Genomic DNA, 17,137 nt, shown 5'->3' on the forward strand with positions numbered 1-17,137 from the left:
AATTTCATGAGCAGTTCTAGCAAAGTATTGAACCTGAGGAGGGGGTCACGGGAACCCCGATTTATGGCCAGTTGGTCAAAAGAACAGGTGATCTGGGCTGGCAATCAGCATCTGAAGCAGGGGCAGGCTTATGGGATGGAGCCCTTAACCTTGGGGTCTGTGCTAGCCCCAGGCAGCAGAGTATCAGAACTGAGTTAAACTGTGGACACCCAGTTGGGGTCTGCCAAGAATTGGAGAATTGCCTCGGTGCGGAAAAACGCACACATTTGGTGTCAGATGTGTAAACTGTAGAGAAAAACAGAGTTTTTCTTTTAGTCCTAGGAGAGGTTTGTGGTGGGACTTAGGCTGGGGTCCAGGCTCCACACCCTAGACCAGTGCTTCATCTCTGGATGGGTGTTACTTCTTCTCACCCATCCCCAGAATGCCAAGCATCCACAATTTATAAAAGAAAGAACCAGATAAATATGATTTTTAAAAGTCAGCCTTTTCCTCTGTCAGTCTACTTCGACCTTCACATGGCAGTGTCTGCTGGATTTCCATTAGGCTCCAGACCATGTCATTTTCAAAGATCTTTTGTAAAGCAGCTGTGCTATTATTCTGACAGAGCTCGATCACCTCTCTCCTCCCAGAGCTGGTAAAATGACCGATTTCCACCATCGTCCCAGCATGAAAGGCTGGGATGCGGAATGGCATGAGCTGGCTTCTTTTCCCTGTTCCATTAATCAGGTTCTTGGAGATGACATTTCTCTCTCTCTCTCTCTGGCAACAGCAGTTTGATTTCCAGGACTTAGCTCTATTCCTGTGGAGAACTGGACTAACATGCCTTATTCAAAAGGTCCAGCCAAGCTTCAAAAGTGCTTTGCATGAACTATTGAAATGCTTTTGTTAACAATATAACTTAATGGCACTGAAATTCCATCACCATGTAATGCTTACAATGAGCAGGGCATACATATGTTTTATTCAAAGCACACATATCCATGCACATGTATCAATGAAGATGTCTTCAGCTATGAGCAACAGAACATTCCATTAATAGTGTCTTAAATCTAGAGGTGCCTGGGTGGCTCAGTCAGTTAAGCGTCTAACTCTTGATTTCAGCTCAGGTCATGATCTCAGGGTAGTGAGATCGAGCCCTGTGTCGGGCTCCGAGCTGGGCATGGACCCTGCTTAAGATTCTCTCTCTGCCCTTCCCCACCCTGAAAAAAATTTTTAAAAAACTTAGTGTCTTAAATCTAAGGTGACCAACTGTCCCCATTTGCCTGGGATGGAGCAGTTTTCCAGGACATGGGAATTTCAGGGCTAAAGCTGGGACAGTTGTGGCAAACCAAGACGGTTGGTCACTCTACTTAAAGCATAAGGACACTTAATACTTACTTACCAAGAAGTCCAGATGCAGGTGATCTGAGCATCAGCAAGGTAGCTCTTTGCTCCTTTCTCCTTGCCACTCTCACCACAGTGACTGCAGAAGCATCAGGACTAGGAGGGGTGTAGCACTGGGGTCTTGTATCATCTTTCCCAGGACCGCCCCCAAGCAGACTTCCTCTTCCATCCCGTTGGCCCGAAGTGGGTCTCATGGGTACCTCTAGCTGCAAGGGAGCCTGGAAAAGCAGATGTTCAGCAAAGGCAGATGGGATTGCCATCATTCTTGCTGCAGAATGAATTTTCCCCCCAAAATTCATATGTTGAAGCCTTGATTTCCAATGTGATGATACTTGAAGGTGGAGCCTATGGGAGTACTTAGGTCATGAGGGTGAAGCCCCCATGAATGGGATTACGGCCCTTATACAAGAGACCCCAAAGTGAGGATCTCTTTCTCCACCATGTGAAAATTTAGCAAGAAGGTGGCCATCTGCAAACCAGGAAGGAGGCCCTCACCAGGAGCCAAATTGGCTGACATCTTGATCTTGGATTTCCTAGCCCTTCAGAACTATTAGAAATCAATGTTCCTGGTTTAAGCCATACCATCTATGGTGTTTTGTTATGGCTTTGGGCACGTTGCTTCATTTCCATTTCCTTGTCTGTAAAATGGGGATAAAAACAACTTTCTCAGAGGATGGCAATGAGGATTTAGATGAGTTTATGCATAGAAAGTGCTGAGACAGTGCCTGGCTCATAGTAAATGCTCAGTACATGGTGACTTTTTGTCTTTGAGGAAAAGAGCAGGATCGAATAGAGATTTTTATGAGGAACTGCATCATGACTCCCCATGAGAGCTTCCAAAAAATTCCACCTGACCTGTTAATGGTGGTGGATTTGAGTGTGTTTGGGAGAACTCAAAATCATACTGACTGCAGTTTCAAGATGGACAGAGAGTGAGGGCGAAGGCCTCCCAGGGCAAGCCCGCCACACTTGGGTTACAGAAAGGACAAAAGACTGGTGTGAACTACACGGAGACACTCGGAGTCAAATAGTAGCCTCTGGGTACACAGGAAGTCAAGGTTATGCATCATTTTAGATTCCTTTTTCGTATCCGTTGGTGTTTTCCAAAAACTCTGCAGTGAACAGGGGTGTCCTCTACAATTAGACAAGATTTTGAAACTTTGATATAGAGGAATATAACCAATAAAGATGATTATTTTTAAAGTTGAACATGTTCCATTTGTCACATATTCTCCCAGCATCGTTTTCTCTTTCTCTCCCTGCTTCTTTATTATAGCGAATAGTTTTACTAGATACCAGTTACCAAGCACTTTACTCTGTGTGTCCCAGCACTTGACATGCAGAATAATCTTGGGCAGCAAGACTTAGTTATTACTCCCATCTTAAAAAGGAGGAAAGCAAGACTCAGAGAAGTTCAGTCGCTGGCGCACGGGCCCCTTTGAAGGACAGCTATTGGGCTCCAGGGCTCTTGCTTCTGACCACTGTCTGTCTCTCTTTTGTCCCTTTTACCACCTTCTTCTTCCGTCTCTCGAACATTATCAGTCAGGTACCCATCTCAATTCTGTGGTTGTAACCTATGATTTTTCAGCATGAGCAGGATTGACATTCGGACCAGATTGTTCTCCACCAAGGCGCTGTCCTGTGCACTGTGGGACATTTAGCAACATCCCCAGACTCCACACAGTAGATGCCGGTGGCGATCCCCACACGCGCCCCGTTGTCACCATCCACGTCTCCAGATGTCGCCAAATATCCCCAGAGACCAGAATCATCCTCATTAGAGCCACGGATGGAGGCTGATCTCTGCAGTCGATGTGGCAAAGGATTCTGGAGCCCCTCCAGTTGAATGATCGCCGACTGGAGCCCACGGGAACAGGCTGTGCCCTCCTGGCAAGCCCCCAAGCTCACTTGAGGCAGCTTCCACCTGCTAGGACATTTCAGGGCAGGGCCTGACAAATGTTTGGGGGGGGGCCTCTGGCAACAGGGAGATGGTTCTGTGGCTTGTCCCGAAAGCTGGGAGCTAGGATCAGAAGGGGTGATAACGGGCGATTCTCAGCCAGCAAAGGGCAGGGGGGGCCCAAGCTGGTCTGTGGATGGCGCTTCTGAATGGGGGCAGCAGATCCTTGCAAGGAGGTAGGAAGATCAGTCGACTCAGAGGATTCATTTCTAGTCCTTGTCCTGTTCCCATTTGCCATCTGGATTCAGTCGAGTCCTTTGAGAACATGAATGCTCCCCCCTCTCTCTTCCTGGGATAGGAGGATGATGTGTCCCAACTGGCCCCTCCATCGCCCCCCACCCCTCGTTTTACTCTTCTTCAGCACATGTGATGTTCTGTAGTATTTGTGCTCACCCTCTGTCACCCCACCTAAATTTCGGCTCCCCGGGGCAGAGGAGGCTGCTGCATGCTTGGAGCCGGGCAGAATGAAGGCAAATACCCTCCACGCCCCATGGGAAAGCGATTTGAAAATATGTCTCAACAACTGTAGCCACGTCAAGCCCGTTGTACTCAGGGGCGCCACTTCTGAGAATCCACAGCCCCCACTCCAAGTAATCCAACTTGAAGAAAAAGCCTTATATGAATCCGTGTGTAGACAACAGTGGCTCAAATGACACCCCAAAAAGCGCAACCTGAAAACCCCACATAAGTAATCAAGATAAGGGGGTAATTAAAGCAGCCCTGATAAATACACTTGGTGAAATTCCAGATATCCAGTACACATATCATTTACAACAGTATGAGTTAATATTATAGCAGATCTACAAAACCGTAATGCATGATGCAAGACTGTCTGGGCAGCCCGATGACTGAGATTATAAGAGTGAGCATCCTTGCACACAGTTGGCAGGAATATCACGCACCATCCATCTGGAGGGCAATTTCGAAGTTCCTAATTAAAATGCAAGTGTTCGTGTACCTGGGTGGCTCAGTCGGTTGAGCTTCCGACTCTTGGTTTCAGCTCAGGTCATGACCTCGGGGTCCTGGGACCAAGCCCTGCATTGGGCTCCTCGCTCAGCTTGGAGTCTGCTGGAAATTCTCTCTCCCATTCCCTCTGCCCCTCCCCACTGTGAGCGTGCATGCATGTGCACCCTCTCTCAAATAAATAAATAAATCTTTAAAAAAAAAATAAAAGGTAAAATGCAAGTGTTCATGTCACTTGACCCAGTGATTGAATTTCTAGGGATTAATTTTTCTAGGAATTGATGTATTTCTAGGAATTTATCCTAGAAACAACCCAGATGTCTGTGCTTAGGGGAATGGTTAAATAAATCACCATGTATCAATATAGTAGAATACTATGCAGCCATTAAAAACGAGGAGGCATGCATGTACTGACATGGAGACAGGCTCAAGGTATATCATTAAGTTAAAAAAATTGCAAAATGTTTTTGTGTAATAGCAATGATGTCATAACTCATAGTATAAACATGAACATTTTAAAAAATCTGGAGGAAAATACACCAAAGTGTTGACATTATTATTTTTTTTCTAAAGGACTGAGGGAGATTTTCTCTACATTGTAAATTTCCATAATGTTTAACATTTTTTAACATAGCTGCTAAGAGAAAACACTGAGCCTGCAGCCTGAGCTCACTCATATGAGCAAACAGAAGTGAGGACGTGAAAACCAAAAGCAATTCCATCAAGGGTTCATTAACAGTGACCAGTCATTTCTAAGTAGTAGGATAATAGGCATTTTCTGTTTTTTTTTTTTTCTTTTTTCTTTATAAAGCTTTTATTTATTTATGTAATCTCTACACCCCATGTGGGGCTCGAACTCACAACCCTGAGATCAAGAGTCATGAAAGCTCTTCCCGCTGAGCCAGCCAGGCACCCGTTTCTCTTGAGGGAGAACCTGTAGGAAGAGTGTGTGTGGTCCTTACAAAGGACATCATCCTCCCCAAACCCTTTGTTTAACCTGAGTGATGCTCAGGGTGTAGAATGTTCTGTCAATGTAACCTGCTGTGGGATGGTGTCCTGTCTCCCCAGGATGGACGACATCCAGCTCTGCAACGACATTATGGACCTTAAGCAGGAGCTACAGAACTTGGTCGCCATCCCAGGTAAGCATGTGGGACTCCAGCCTAGCTAAGGAGCCACCCAGAGCCGCCTGGGCGAGCCCCATCTGTACCCCTTAGGGCTGGAAGACAGAGTTCATCTCTTATCTTAGCACAGCCCCATTCTTGCAATGCAGCACTCCATGTCAGGTAGACTGGCTTCAAGTCCTCATTCTGGCCCCTTCCTTGACCTTGGGAAAGTCACTTTATCTGGCACTCAATTTCCCGTCCTCTGAAAATGGGGTAGTACCAGTCATAGCACTTAATTCGTTGGGTATAAATCTCATTGTGATACACTGAACATGGCAAGACATGGGCTTAGCTTCACATCTGGGCCAAAATGAAGAGTCCAGTAAGTATTAATGATTATTACTATTACTATTCTGTTTGGAGACGGGTAGAGTATGGGGGTTACAAGCTCTGACTTCGGAGTGCAACCTAGATCTGTCGATTATTAATGACATGACCTGGAGCAACTTACTCCACCAAAACTCAGTTTCCTCACCTGTCAACTGGGACAATAATGGTATCTACCTCGTAGGGTCGTTGTGGGATTGACTGAGGGAAAAATACGTACGGTGCTAGGCACAGTTGCCATCCTTTAGTAAGTGCTTCAGAAATTATTACTGTTGTTCTTGTCATTAACTGAACAAGTTTCTACCCACCCTTATATTTATATACTAATTCATTTTAACATGGCAGTAGCAAACCTATTACCTTTTAACCTAAGTTCCTTTTTATGAACCATAATTATCTTTTGTAAACCCACAAATATTTAATGAGAAAAGTGGCATGTTAAAAAAATTTTTATGAAACCTATTTTACATCTCATTTAAGATATTGCCTTATCTGCTTTGGTAGGTATTGGGTTGGAAGATACTGTTTTTGCTTCAAGTATGTGGAATAAAGCCAGATACAGATACACACACACACACACACACACACAATTTCTACCCATCCTTCAGGTCCTAATTTATGTGGCCCCTTTTCCCAAGAGAGCCTTCCCTGCCCATCTAGGTTGGGTTAGGCGCAGGAATGAGGGCCTGGCAGGTGCTAAGGGAAAGTGTATTGGGTGCAGCAACACAACTCTGTCTCAAGAACCTTGCCTTGGGGGATGCCTGAGTGGCTCAGTTGGTTAAGCGTCTGACTTGGTTTCAGCTCAGGTCATGATCTCAGGGTCGTGAGATCAAGCCCCATGTGGGGCTCCATGTTCAGTGGGGAGTCTGCTCGGGATTCTCTCCCTCTGCCCTTCCCCCCATCCCACTCACACACACTCAATATCTCTCTCTCTCTCTCAAAAAAAGAGAGAATGTGTTGTAGAACAGGGCACTGTTCTAATGCCTTCTCACTAGGAACAGGTAGGGCTGGGCTATTCTTTGTTGGGGCCGGTGGGGGGCCCGTCCTGAGCACTGTAGGATGCTTAGCAGCACCCCTGGCCTCTACCCACTAGATGCCCGTAGCACCTCCCCCACAGCTGTGACAACCAAAAATGTCTCCAGGTGTTGCCAAATATACGCTGGCAGGGGGGTGCAAATTGCTACCTGTCTAAGAGCCCCTATTTTATATTTTTATTTTTTTAAAGATTTTAGTTATTCATTTGACAGAGCACAAGCAGGGGGAGCTGCAGGCAGAGGGAGAAGTAGGCTCCCCGCGGAGCAGGGAGCCCAATGATGCGAGGTTCCATCCCAGGACCCTGGGATCATGACCTGAGCCAAAGGCAGACGCTTAACCGACTGAGCCACCCAGGTGCCCCAAGAACCCCTACTTTAGAGTCCAGTGACCTGGCTTTGAATCCAGGCTGGCCAAACAGGTGGCCTTCATGTAGCAACTTAATTTCTCCGAGCCTTAAATTCCTTGTTTGCAAAATGAGGCCAATAATGCCAGCCTCCCATGGTTGTTGTGCAGATGCCATGAGGTGGGAGATGCAAACCGTGGGAGTGCTTGGTACAGTGCGTGCGGGGCTAGCGGATCCTTCAGACACCGCTGCTCCAGCGAGTACTCACCAGGTGCCGCTGGGCGGACAGCACACGGGTACAGGGTTTCTCTTGGAGGTGATCAAACTGTTCTAGGATTGATTGTGGTCATGGTTGCATGACTCGATGGGGGACTCGTAATGGTATGTGAATTGTATCTTGAGAACACTGTTACCATAGAAAGTCAACAGCCAAAGAAGGGAGCAAAAAGAGCAATGTCCAGACATCACCCACTAGAAATTCTATTCAGTGAGTGTGGAGTTCTGGCACGGGTCACTTTTTAAAGCCTCGTGTGACTGTGAGGAGCAGCCAGGGTGAAGAGCCAGCCTGTGGGGACGGCCGGTTCTGTTGTCGCATTTCGTATCCCACCAAGAACTAGTTTCAAAGGTATAAAAATCCCCTCCCCCCGCAATGGCAGCACCAAATGGGCAATTACTGGAAGGATGGGGGAGGCTTCTGGAGCCCTGGGCCATTGTATGAGCTCCCTATGGCTGCCCTAACAAATTCTCTCAAACTCAGCGGCATCAAACAACATAAATTGGTTCTCTCTCAGTTCTGGAGGCTGGAAGTCTGGAACCCAGGTGTCAGCTGGGCCCTGCTCCCTCCAGAGGCTCTAGAGGAGAATCCTTCCTTACCTCTTCCAGCTCCTGGTGGCTGCCGGCAGTCCTTGGTGCTCCTTGGCTTGCAGCTGACTTGCTCCAATCTCTGCTTCTCTCATCCCATGGCTTCTTCCCTGTACATCTATGCATCCTCTTCCCTTCTCACAGGACATCTGTCATTGGATTTACACTCACCGTAGTGAATATGACCTCATCTCCACTAATTACATCTGCAAAGATCCTATTTCCAAACAGGGTAGACATGACATTTTTTGGGGGAGGGGGATACTACTCAACTCAATACCGGCCTGAAGCTCAACCCAACCTCACAAGGGTTCGGAACCAGAGACAGGAAAGCTGTTGGAATATTCCTTCCCTCTCTGTCTGTCTCTCTTTCATTCTCTCTCTCCTGTTTTGGAAGAGCCAAGCAAGCCCACTCCATCTCCCTCCCATGATCTTCTCATACAAAAACCCAACTCTTCTATGTTTAGCAGAACTCGTAGAACACGCAGATTAGCATATCGTATCCTTTCCCGTAAACAGATCCTCCTAGTTCAGTAAGACCCCTTGTCACACATCACATGCTTGAGAAACAGTGATAAAGATTTATGATTATCCCGAAGGACCAATAAAGGCGGGAGCAAAGAAGAGCAAAGGGTCTTCATCTCTGAGCATTGATCCCCTTGCCTTCTCCTCTCTTTCACAGTACAAACAAACAAAACAAAACAAAACAAAAACCCCAACTCTTAGGGCCTCTATGTCCTAATTTTCAGCCTCCAAGGAGAGCTCTGATGGGCCAAACATGGGTTGATTTCCGAGATCACTTTTGGCTCAGCAGAACACGTGGGAGCTGCTGAGGCAAAGGAGACATGGGTGTGTGACCACTGAACCAGCCAGGACCACCTCAGGCCACAGGGGCTCCAGTCGGGGCTGTGGCAGCCTCTAGAACACAGGTGGAAATGGATGGGAGCAGGGTTCTTTGGCTGACATAGTCCCTGGGATGCCTGACTGACCAGAACCAGGACTATGGTGAGAAAGACAAGGTACTCAACTAGAACACAAAAAAATTCAGTAACCAGGACAAATAATATATTAATGCAATATTTAAAATACCAAAATAGGGGCGCCTGGGTGGCTCAGTTGGTTGAGTGTCTGTCTCGTGATTTTGGCTCAGGTCATGATCTCAGGGTCATGGGATCAAGCTGCGAGTCGGGCTCCACACTCAGTGGGGAGTCTGCTTGGGATTCTCTCTCTCCCTCTGCCCCTCACCCTACCCACATGCACTCTCTCTGTCAGTCTCTAAAATAAAATAAATAAATCTTTAAAAAATTTTTAAAAATACCAAAACACACACACACACACAATCCATGATAAATAAAATACCAAAAATTTAAATTAAGACAAGATCAGTACCCATACTCAGTAGGCAGAGTTCAAGGATGCCAAACCTACAGCGCAGGGGAATCCCACATGAAGATCGAATTCTGCCTGAAATGTCATTGACTATGTGGCTAAGAAACATGGGTTGACAAGGTCATGGGACCAGTTAGCAATAGAGCTCAGGTCCTTAATGCTGGTCCCATTGATTCCCCCAGGAAATCAAGTTTTCCCAGTGACCTTTGTGCAGAAATTCACATATTAAAATTTTCTTTCTTCTTCTGCTTTCCTACTCACCTCTCCCTACCTTCTCCTCGGACTCCTTGTTGAGTCTTTCTGTGTATTCCTGGACCAGGGTCAGGTGTCTAGATGGATTCAGCTGAGCGTGGGGGGGTGGGGGGTGGGAGGGAGAAACAGTGCTCCTGGCAACACATCAATAAAGGTATTAAAGAAAGAGATCACTGAATGGCCAAGAAATTCATGCCTCTCCAGCAAGGGTCAGAAGATCATTCACCAGCTCCCGGGTGGTGGGTGCAGATGTCTGGTTGGAGAGAATGCCTGGGGCCTTGTCTGCCTTGAGGGCTCCTCTGGGACAAGCCAAGATGTGTCATCTCACCTCCACTGCCCCTACCACTACCTCAGAACTGGGGATGCATAGCCCCAGCTAGAGAGGCCATGGCACTTTCCCCTTGGACATAAAAATAGTCTCCCTCATAGGGTTGTTAAAAAGGACTAAACTTGTGGTTCTCAACCAGGGGTGATTTTGCCCCCCACCCAGGGGACACTGGGCAATGTCCAGAGGCATTTTTGGTTGTCACACCTGTGGTGGGGGGGATCCTGCTAAACACCATATAGTGTATAGGACGGCCTTTGCAACTAAGAATGATCCAGTCTCGAATGTCAGCGGTGCCAAGGTTGAGAAACAGAGATTAAATGAAAGTGACGAGCTCATGGGAATACAAATATAATAGCTGCAATTTATGAAGCACTTCTCATTTGCACACTTATGCTATGAGATTTGCTTTTTATTCATTAACTAAGTATTTCTTCTGTACTTGATTCAGTAAATATTTAAGAGGGGAGCATTTAATCATTAAAACAACAATAATGATGTAAAATGATAGCTTATAATAGGAGCAGCTGACAGTTCATGAGCCCTTACTACATACAGGCAGTGAGCCTACTATTTTCCTTGGTTTGTCTCTCTTAAAATTTGCAGCAACTTCATGATTATCTATGTTGAGAGACTGGATGCCTGGAGAGGTTGAGGAACATGCCCAGAGTCACATACCTAGGGAGAGGAGAAGCTAGGGTGTGAAGGCAGGATTGTCTGATTCTACAGTGGGTGCTCACAGTCATGTTGGGGTGACAGGCCAGGGAGTCCAGTTAGGAGGGCACACATGGTCCAGGAAGAGATGGCCTGTGCTAAGGAGGTGTGCTGGAGGAGATGAGAAGCAAGTTGGAGAGTCACGTTGGTAAGCACGTGGAGATGCTAGGAATCAGGTGTGTGGTGCCAACAAGCAGGGGGTGAAGCTGGCAAGCTGGCAATTCTCATTGGCAAGTAGGTGGATGATGTTGGCAAGCAAAAGGATCACATCACCAAGCAAGGGGTGGTGCCTGCCTGTGGGTGGGTGGTGCCTGGAGGCAGTTGGAAGATGCCTGGGGGCAGGTGGGGGTGCCTAGAGGCAGGTGAGTGGTGCCTGGAGGCAGGTGGTTGATGCCTGGAGGCAGGTGGGTGGTACCTGGAAACAGGTGGGTGATGCCTGGAGGCAGGTGGGTGGTGCCTAGAGGCAGTTGAGTGATGCCTGGAGGCCAGTGGGTGGTACCTGGAGGCCGGTGGGTGGTACCTGAAGGCCGGTGGGTGGTACCTGGAGGCTGGTGGGTGGTGCCTGCAGACAAGTCGCCCCACACTTTTTATCTTCTGAAGGGGTCTGAGCAGAGGGAGCCGAAGCAGGTTCAAGTTTCTGCCCTCCTCCTTTTCTCAGTCATCATCTCCAGCCCTGGGTCTTTTTTTTCTCTTTGGCCTTCCAGCCCTTGGTATCTGGGACAGGACAAGAGCCATCAGCATGGATGATTTCCTGGCTGTAGAGTAACTCCCCCAGCACCCCTGCCTGAGCCCTCCAAGCCCCTTGCCTTCTGCATGATCCCCTTGTTTCATCATTACCACTTCCTTAGTACCTGCCACTGGGCCAGCTCTGGGCTAAGCCATATACTAACGCCACTGCCTTTAAGCCCCACCAGTGTCTTTATAGGAAAGGAAACTGAGCCTTGAAGAGGTCACCCAGCGAGTGACCTGGCAGAGCCAGGAACCCAACCCTGGCCCCTGGACTCACGTGCTTCCAGCAGTTACACTCGACTGTTTCTTTGCTGGTGTTTTCTTCTTCTCAGAAAAAGAAAAGACCAAGCCGCAGAAGCAGAGAGAAGATGAGCTAATACAGAAGATCCACAAGCTGGTGCAGAAGAGAGACTTTCTGGTGGATGATGCAGAGGTCGAGCGGCTAAGGTGAGTGGGCTCCCGTCCCCGTGCTGCTAGAACGCAGTCCTTGGCCTCCTCCCAACCCCATCTTCTGCTGCAGGGACTCACGGCCTGGCCTGACAGGTGTGGCCTCGGCAAATGCTCCCACACACTGGATCCAATTGAACCCCCAGCCTCTTGGCCTGAGGATCTGTTGCACATTCCAAGGGAACTGGAATCCAGCTCCAAAAAGTCTTGCAAAGGCCTGTTCTTAAGTAAATGTTATTCAAGGAGGTGACTGGGGAGGAATTACATCACATGACACATGGTAGAGCGTCCTACACATTCTCTTCACTGACCTTTCTCCCAAGGCAAACTGTTCATCAAGGCCACTTCCAGAAACTTCTGTGGGTTTCTGCAGAAACCCTGCCCCCTGAACTGACTTGCTTCCTTGCCTGCCCTCTCCACTTCCCGGTTTTATGCTCTTCCCCCTCGCCCCTCCCCCCCTTGGTGGCTCCAGCACCCCTCCCTATCCCTCAGGGTCTCCTATTTGCAGATGCACCTGCCACTTGATCTGGACAGCCACCGGCCCTGGAGCCACAGGGCACCTGCTCATAGGAAGATGCGGATGTTGATTCTTGAGTATTTTTGTCCTGGAGCCAGGCCTTTGGAGCCCCCCACAAGGAAAGAGGCTCACAGGGCTTCTTCCAACCCAGAAGGCATCTAGCTCTTTATTGTCTGTGTCTTCCTGGGTCCTCTGAAGGCTGGAATGCTCCTCGCCTGGCTCAGCCAGCCTGGGCCCGCTAACTTTGTTCCTGATGACCCTTGGAAGAGTTCAGGTGACGCGCTCTCTGACACTTGCCACATACCTCATGGGAGCTCAGATGTGTAAGGTGACTTAAGGGCACAGGGTCAGGGGGGTGTTACTCAGCTCACTGACCCCCCCCCAGAGGCTGGGTCCTAGCATGGCCCTGCCTCTGCCCCAGGATCTCACCCTGGCCCTGGGGAGACAGTTACTCCATTGTTGATACGTGTCTGTGCTTCAGAGCAAGTTCATCAAATGCAACATGCACACGCCATCCACACATAACACACAACAACATACACACACCACCCACAAAGAACACAGAACATATATTTCCCATCCACACGTAACACGCAGCATACGTGTACCAGCCACACATAATACACAATACTCACACCAGCCACACATAACGCACAAAAGCATACCCGCACCAGCCACAGAGCCTGATTCATGGCCCCACACACTTAACCTCTGGCCCCATTTCCTCAGTTCCTTGATGCTTTCCTTGTTTACTCTACTTCCCTCTTGTTTTTACACACCTGTCTTCACAGGGAGCAAGAAGAAGACAAGGAAATGGCGGATTTCCTGAGAATCAAGTTAAAACCTCTAGATAAAGTAACCAAATCTCCAGCCAGTGAGTGCATTCCTCCTCCTTCCCCCATCCAGGAGAAAAGGAAATTTAAAAGAGGTCCGAGAGCCAAAGTGGGGACAACAAAATGCTTTCTAGAGATCAGACTTGGGCACACGATGGCAGCAGCTGGGGCCAACTTCATGGGCATGCCACCAGGGAAGCTGCCCAGGCCCCGATGCCCAGAAGGGCACTGTGCTTGCTTTCATGTTCTGCTATTGCTGTCTTGAGGTTCTTAATAGTTTTGGAACAAGTGGCCCTGCATTTTCATTTTGCCCTGGGTTCGGCAGACTGTGTAGCTGGTCCTGGCAGCAGCTGTCCCTTAACAATCACAGGTTTGGTGGATTTCTTAGGAGATGCATGGCCACTGAGGCAAAAAGGTGGGGGCTGAGGCTCAGGGAACTCCAACCTCTGTTGATAATCAGAGTGAAAAGGGTTCTGTGTGAAACAAGTTTGGGAAATGCTACGTATTTGACCCTCTGTTTGGTGCCAATGTCTATTAGCCTATAAAAGTGATAACAGGTCCTGCTTCTCTTTGTCGACCCAGTGAGGCTCCTTTCAGTTATAGGAAATGGATACCCAATTCAAATTTGCAATAGCAAAAAGGGGGATTTGTTGGAAGAAGAGCAACAGGAACCAGCTTTGGGGACTGGACACTGTTAGAATGCCCTTGTTTTCCTTCCGTTTCTATTTCTGCCCCTCTTTGTATGTGAGTTTCATTTTCTCCTACTACACAGGCCTTCTTCATGGGGCCTGAACCAGAACCATAACTTAGCAGCAGCAAGACAACACCATACATTCTCTCTCCTCGTATCCAAACACATCAATCTCAGGGGAATATTCTGATTGGCCCTTCTCAGATCATGTTCCCACCCCCTAGGCCATCACCATCATCAAGAGGCTGGGGTACTATGATTGGCCAGATCTGCGTTGCAAGCCTACTCCTCTAGCCACAGGGACATTGGCTGTTATCAGAGTGAAGGGACTGGAAATCTTGCTAGGAAGACAAAACTCAAAGGCTGCCACCATCTACTGTGGCCACAAACTCAGTTTTCCCTGACCATCTATTAACATCCCATGAAATGTGGGGTAGAGTGCAAGGGAATAACGAAAGAAGGTACCTTCTGCAGGCCCCTAATATCACAAGGCACATGGTCCTTGCCTAAATCCTGCATTCTCAGTGGACTGTCTCTTCCATGAAAGGTCAGTTAGAAAAACTCCACCTAACAGTGTGGGGAAGGGGCAAGGAAACTTGTCTTTTATGCAGGGTTATGGATAGCAAAAAGTCATCTGTCAAGAAATCAAAACACCAAGTCTGTACCCCATGCAAGGGGCCAAGTGTCCAAATTTACCCTAATCATCTAGTGCTGGGATCTAAAATTGAAAAATTAAAACTAATATAAAGCCACTGAAATCTCAGACCCCAGCAAAGCAAATGCAAAACTGCTCAGTGGGGAATCTTCTGCATCCCATAATATGTAACCCACAGATAAAACAACCTCCATGAAAATGAGCTGTCGATTAAAAATTTTAAACCCATAAGAACTGAACCACCATGAGTGGAGTCAGTAGATGCCACAAAGAGAATGTCCTCCCAAGAACCAGAGATAACTGACTATCTAAGAGACAATAAACTAAGTATATTTAAAATGATGAAAGAGAGAAGGGATAAAACCCAAAATGAAATAGCAGGATACCATGAGAAAAGAATTGGTAGATTTGCAAACAATTAGGTTTCTAAAAAAGGTATTGTTACAGAAGTAAAAACTCATAGATTAAACAGAGCTGAAAGGAGAATTCATAAATTGGAAGACAGAGCGGAGGAAATTAACCAGCATGTACCACAAAGAGACAAAGAGATGGAAATGTCTTCCAAAACATGGAAGATAGAATAAGAAAGTCCAACTTACTTCTAATAGGCATTCTGGAAGGAGTGATAACAGAAAACAAGTGTTGGAGGAATCAGAAAAGATAATGTATGATCATAAGACATGAAGCCCCATATTAAAGTGACTTGGACAAAATTTCCCATTTATCCATTCACCAAATACTTTTGAGTGCCAGACCTTGTGCCAGGCTTGGCAGATACAACCGCGAAGAGAACTGAATAGGATAAGAGCTAAAGGTTGTGACTGGAAGCTGAGGACTGAGAGCCAGTGGGTGGGAATAGTCATTGGAACCATATAAAACACATGCCAGCGCTGCACCGAACCTGATCTGTGGAGTTGGAGCAAGACCTGGCTAGGGGTTGGGATGGGACAGGGGCTGCCGATGGTCAGGGCTCTCCTTATATCACCTCTTCCTCTCTCCCTTTTCCCCTCTCTCCCTCCATGCTCCTATCCTGCTGCAGGCTCCCGAGCAGAGAAGAAAGCAGAGCCCCCACCTAGCAAGCCCACAGTGGCCAAGACTGGGCTGGCACTCATCAAGGATTGCTGCGGGGCCACCCAGTGCAATATCATGTAGCCTCCCACGTGGGGTGCCCCCAGGGCCACGGGGACCCCCCCCCACCCTCTTGTCTTCATAGCCCCCATTTCACCGGGGCCCAAGAGCTCTCCAAGGCGGAAGGGGTTGAAGGCTAGCCTGTGACTGCCGCCAGGGGCCGTGGGCGTGGCGGGCGGGCCCGGCCGCCCTGTACAGAGTGTAGCAATAGGGAGTCCCTCACCGTCGCATGGCCCCCCCCCCAGAGCATGCCAAACCCAGGAGTCTGTCTCACTGTTTATCCAACCACCAGGAAAGGTCCTCCCTTGAAAAAGTATATCTCCACTTCTATCTATCTATCTTTATCTAACCCACTGTGCGAATGAACTGGGAGAGGGGCATGATCCCCAGGTGTGTATAGTCGTGACTTTTCAACAATCTAGCACCATGTTGGACACATCCCCCATCCACCCTTCTAGCTCTGCTATCAGGCCTGCCCCAGATGGGCACAGCTCCTGTCCCCCGTCTGTCCTCTCCCAGGGGCTGTGCTCTGGAGGGCTCCACACAGCCCATGCATCTTGGAGACACGAGGGCCCATCTGTAAAGACTGAGCTTGTGTGTGGTGTTGTGGTTACGTCTCCTGCTTCCTCCCCTCCTGTGTCTGGGCACAGTTCACATTAGAAGTGTGTCCATTCGCTCTTGGCTCTTCCTTCCCTTGCAATGTCTGCCCCAGGTGTGTGGAGCACAGCGGGGATGAGGGCCTGGGCTGGAGCACAAGCAGTGCTCAGAAGAGGTAGCGGAGAGCTGGAGGCTCCAACACCAGGCATGGGCAGATGAGAAGGGGACTCAGAGCAGATGCTGATTCAGGCGCTCTCCACCCACTGTGGTCCACTGGAGGGAGTGCCAGCAGGACACCACTCACCAGCTTAACACACAGACCTCCGGAAACAGCAGTGGCGGGCGGGAGAGGTGGCCTGACCCAACCGTGTCCCATCGTTTGGTGGTGTATTTTAATCAGCCTGATAATTCCACCTGTGTAACTTGATGTACATTTGCTACAGCCAGCTCGGCACAGCCCGTGTGACCTCTCTGTACGTGTGTGTCGTGACCGGCCTAACATAGTTCGCGTAACTCAAGATTCGCTGATGTGCAATCATCCATCGGAGAAAATAAAAATGGAAACCATGTACACAGCATTTTTAACGTTTTTTTTTTTTTTTTTACTTTTTTCTTGATTATGGAAGTCATCCATGTACCCAGTAAACCTTTTAAAAGTATAGAAAGTATAAAGAAGTTTCTTGTTTTCTGTTTGTATCTCCCACAAATTTTCCAACTCAAGACCACACTGCCCTTTTGGCGGACTTCCTTTCATGTGTTTTTTTTTCCACAATCGGCATCATATTGTACCATTTTATAACCAGTTTTTTTCATTGAGCGTTATAT

General features: G+C 48.1%; 1 protein-coding gene across 1 annotated transcript in view; it reads left to right on the forward strand.

Annotated features, from left to right (window-relative positions):
- Positions 1 to 16,883, forward strand: part of BMERB1 (bMERB domain containing 1) — a 113,701-nt gene extending 96,818 nt beyond the window's left edge. The window contains exons 3-6 of the mRNA XM_032392271.1: positions 5,372 to 5,445; positions 11,777 to 11,891; positions 13,200 to 13,282; positions 15,627 to 16,883. Of these exons, the coding sequence (XP_032248162.1) occupies positions 5,372 to 5,445; positions 11,777 to 11,891; positions 13,200 to 13,282; positions 15,627 to 15,739 (385 nt within the window). The 3' untranslated portion in view covers positions 15,740 to 16,883. The remainder of the gene's footprint in view (positions 1 to 5,371; positions 5,446 to 11,776; positions 11,892 to 13,199; positions 13,283 to 15,626) is intronic.
- Positions 16,884 to 17,137: the final 254 nt, after the last annotated feature.

Source organism: Phoca vitulina, unplaced genomic scaffold, assembly GCF_004348235.1.
Source record: "Phoca vitulina isolate PV1807 unplaced genomic scaffold, GSC_HSeal_1.0 scaffold66, whole genome shotgun sequence".
Lineage (NCBI taxonomy): Eukaryota > Metazoa > Chordata > Mammalia > Carnivora > Phocidae > Phoca > Phoca vitulina.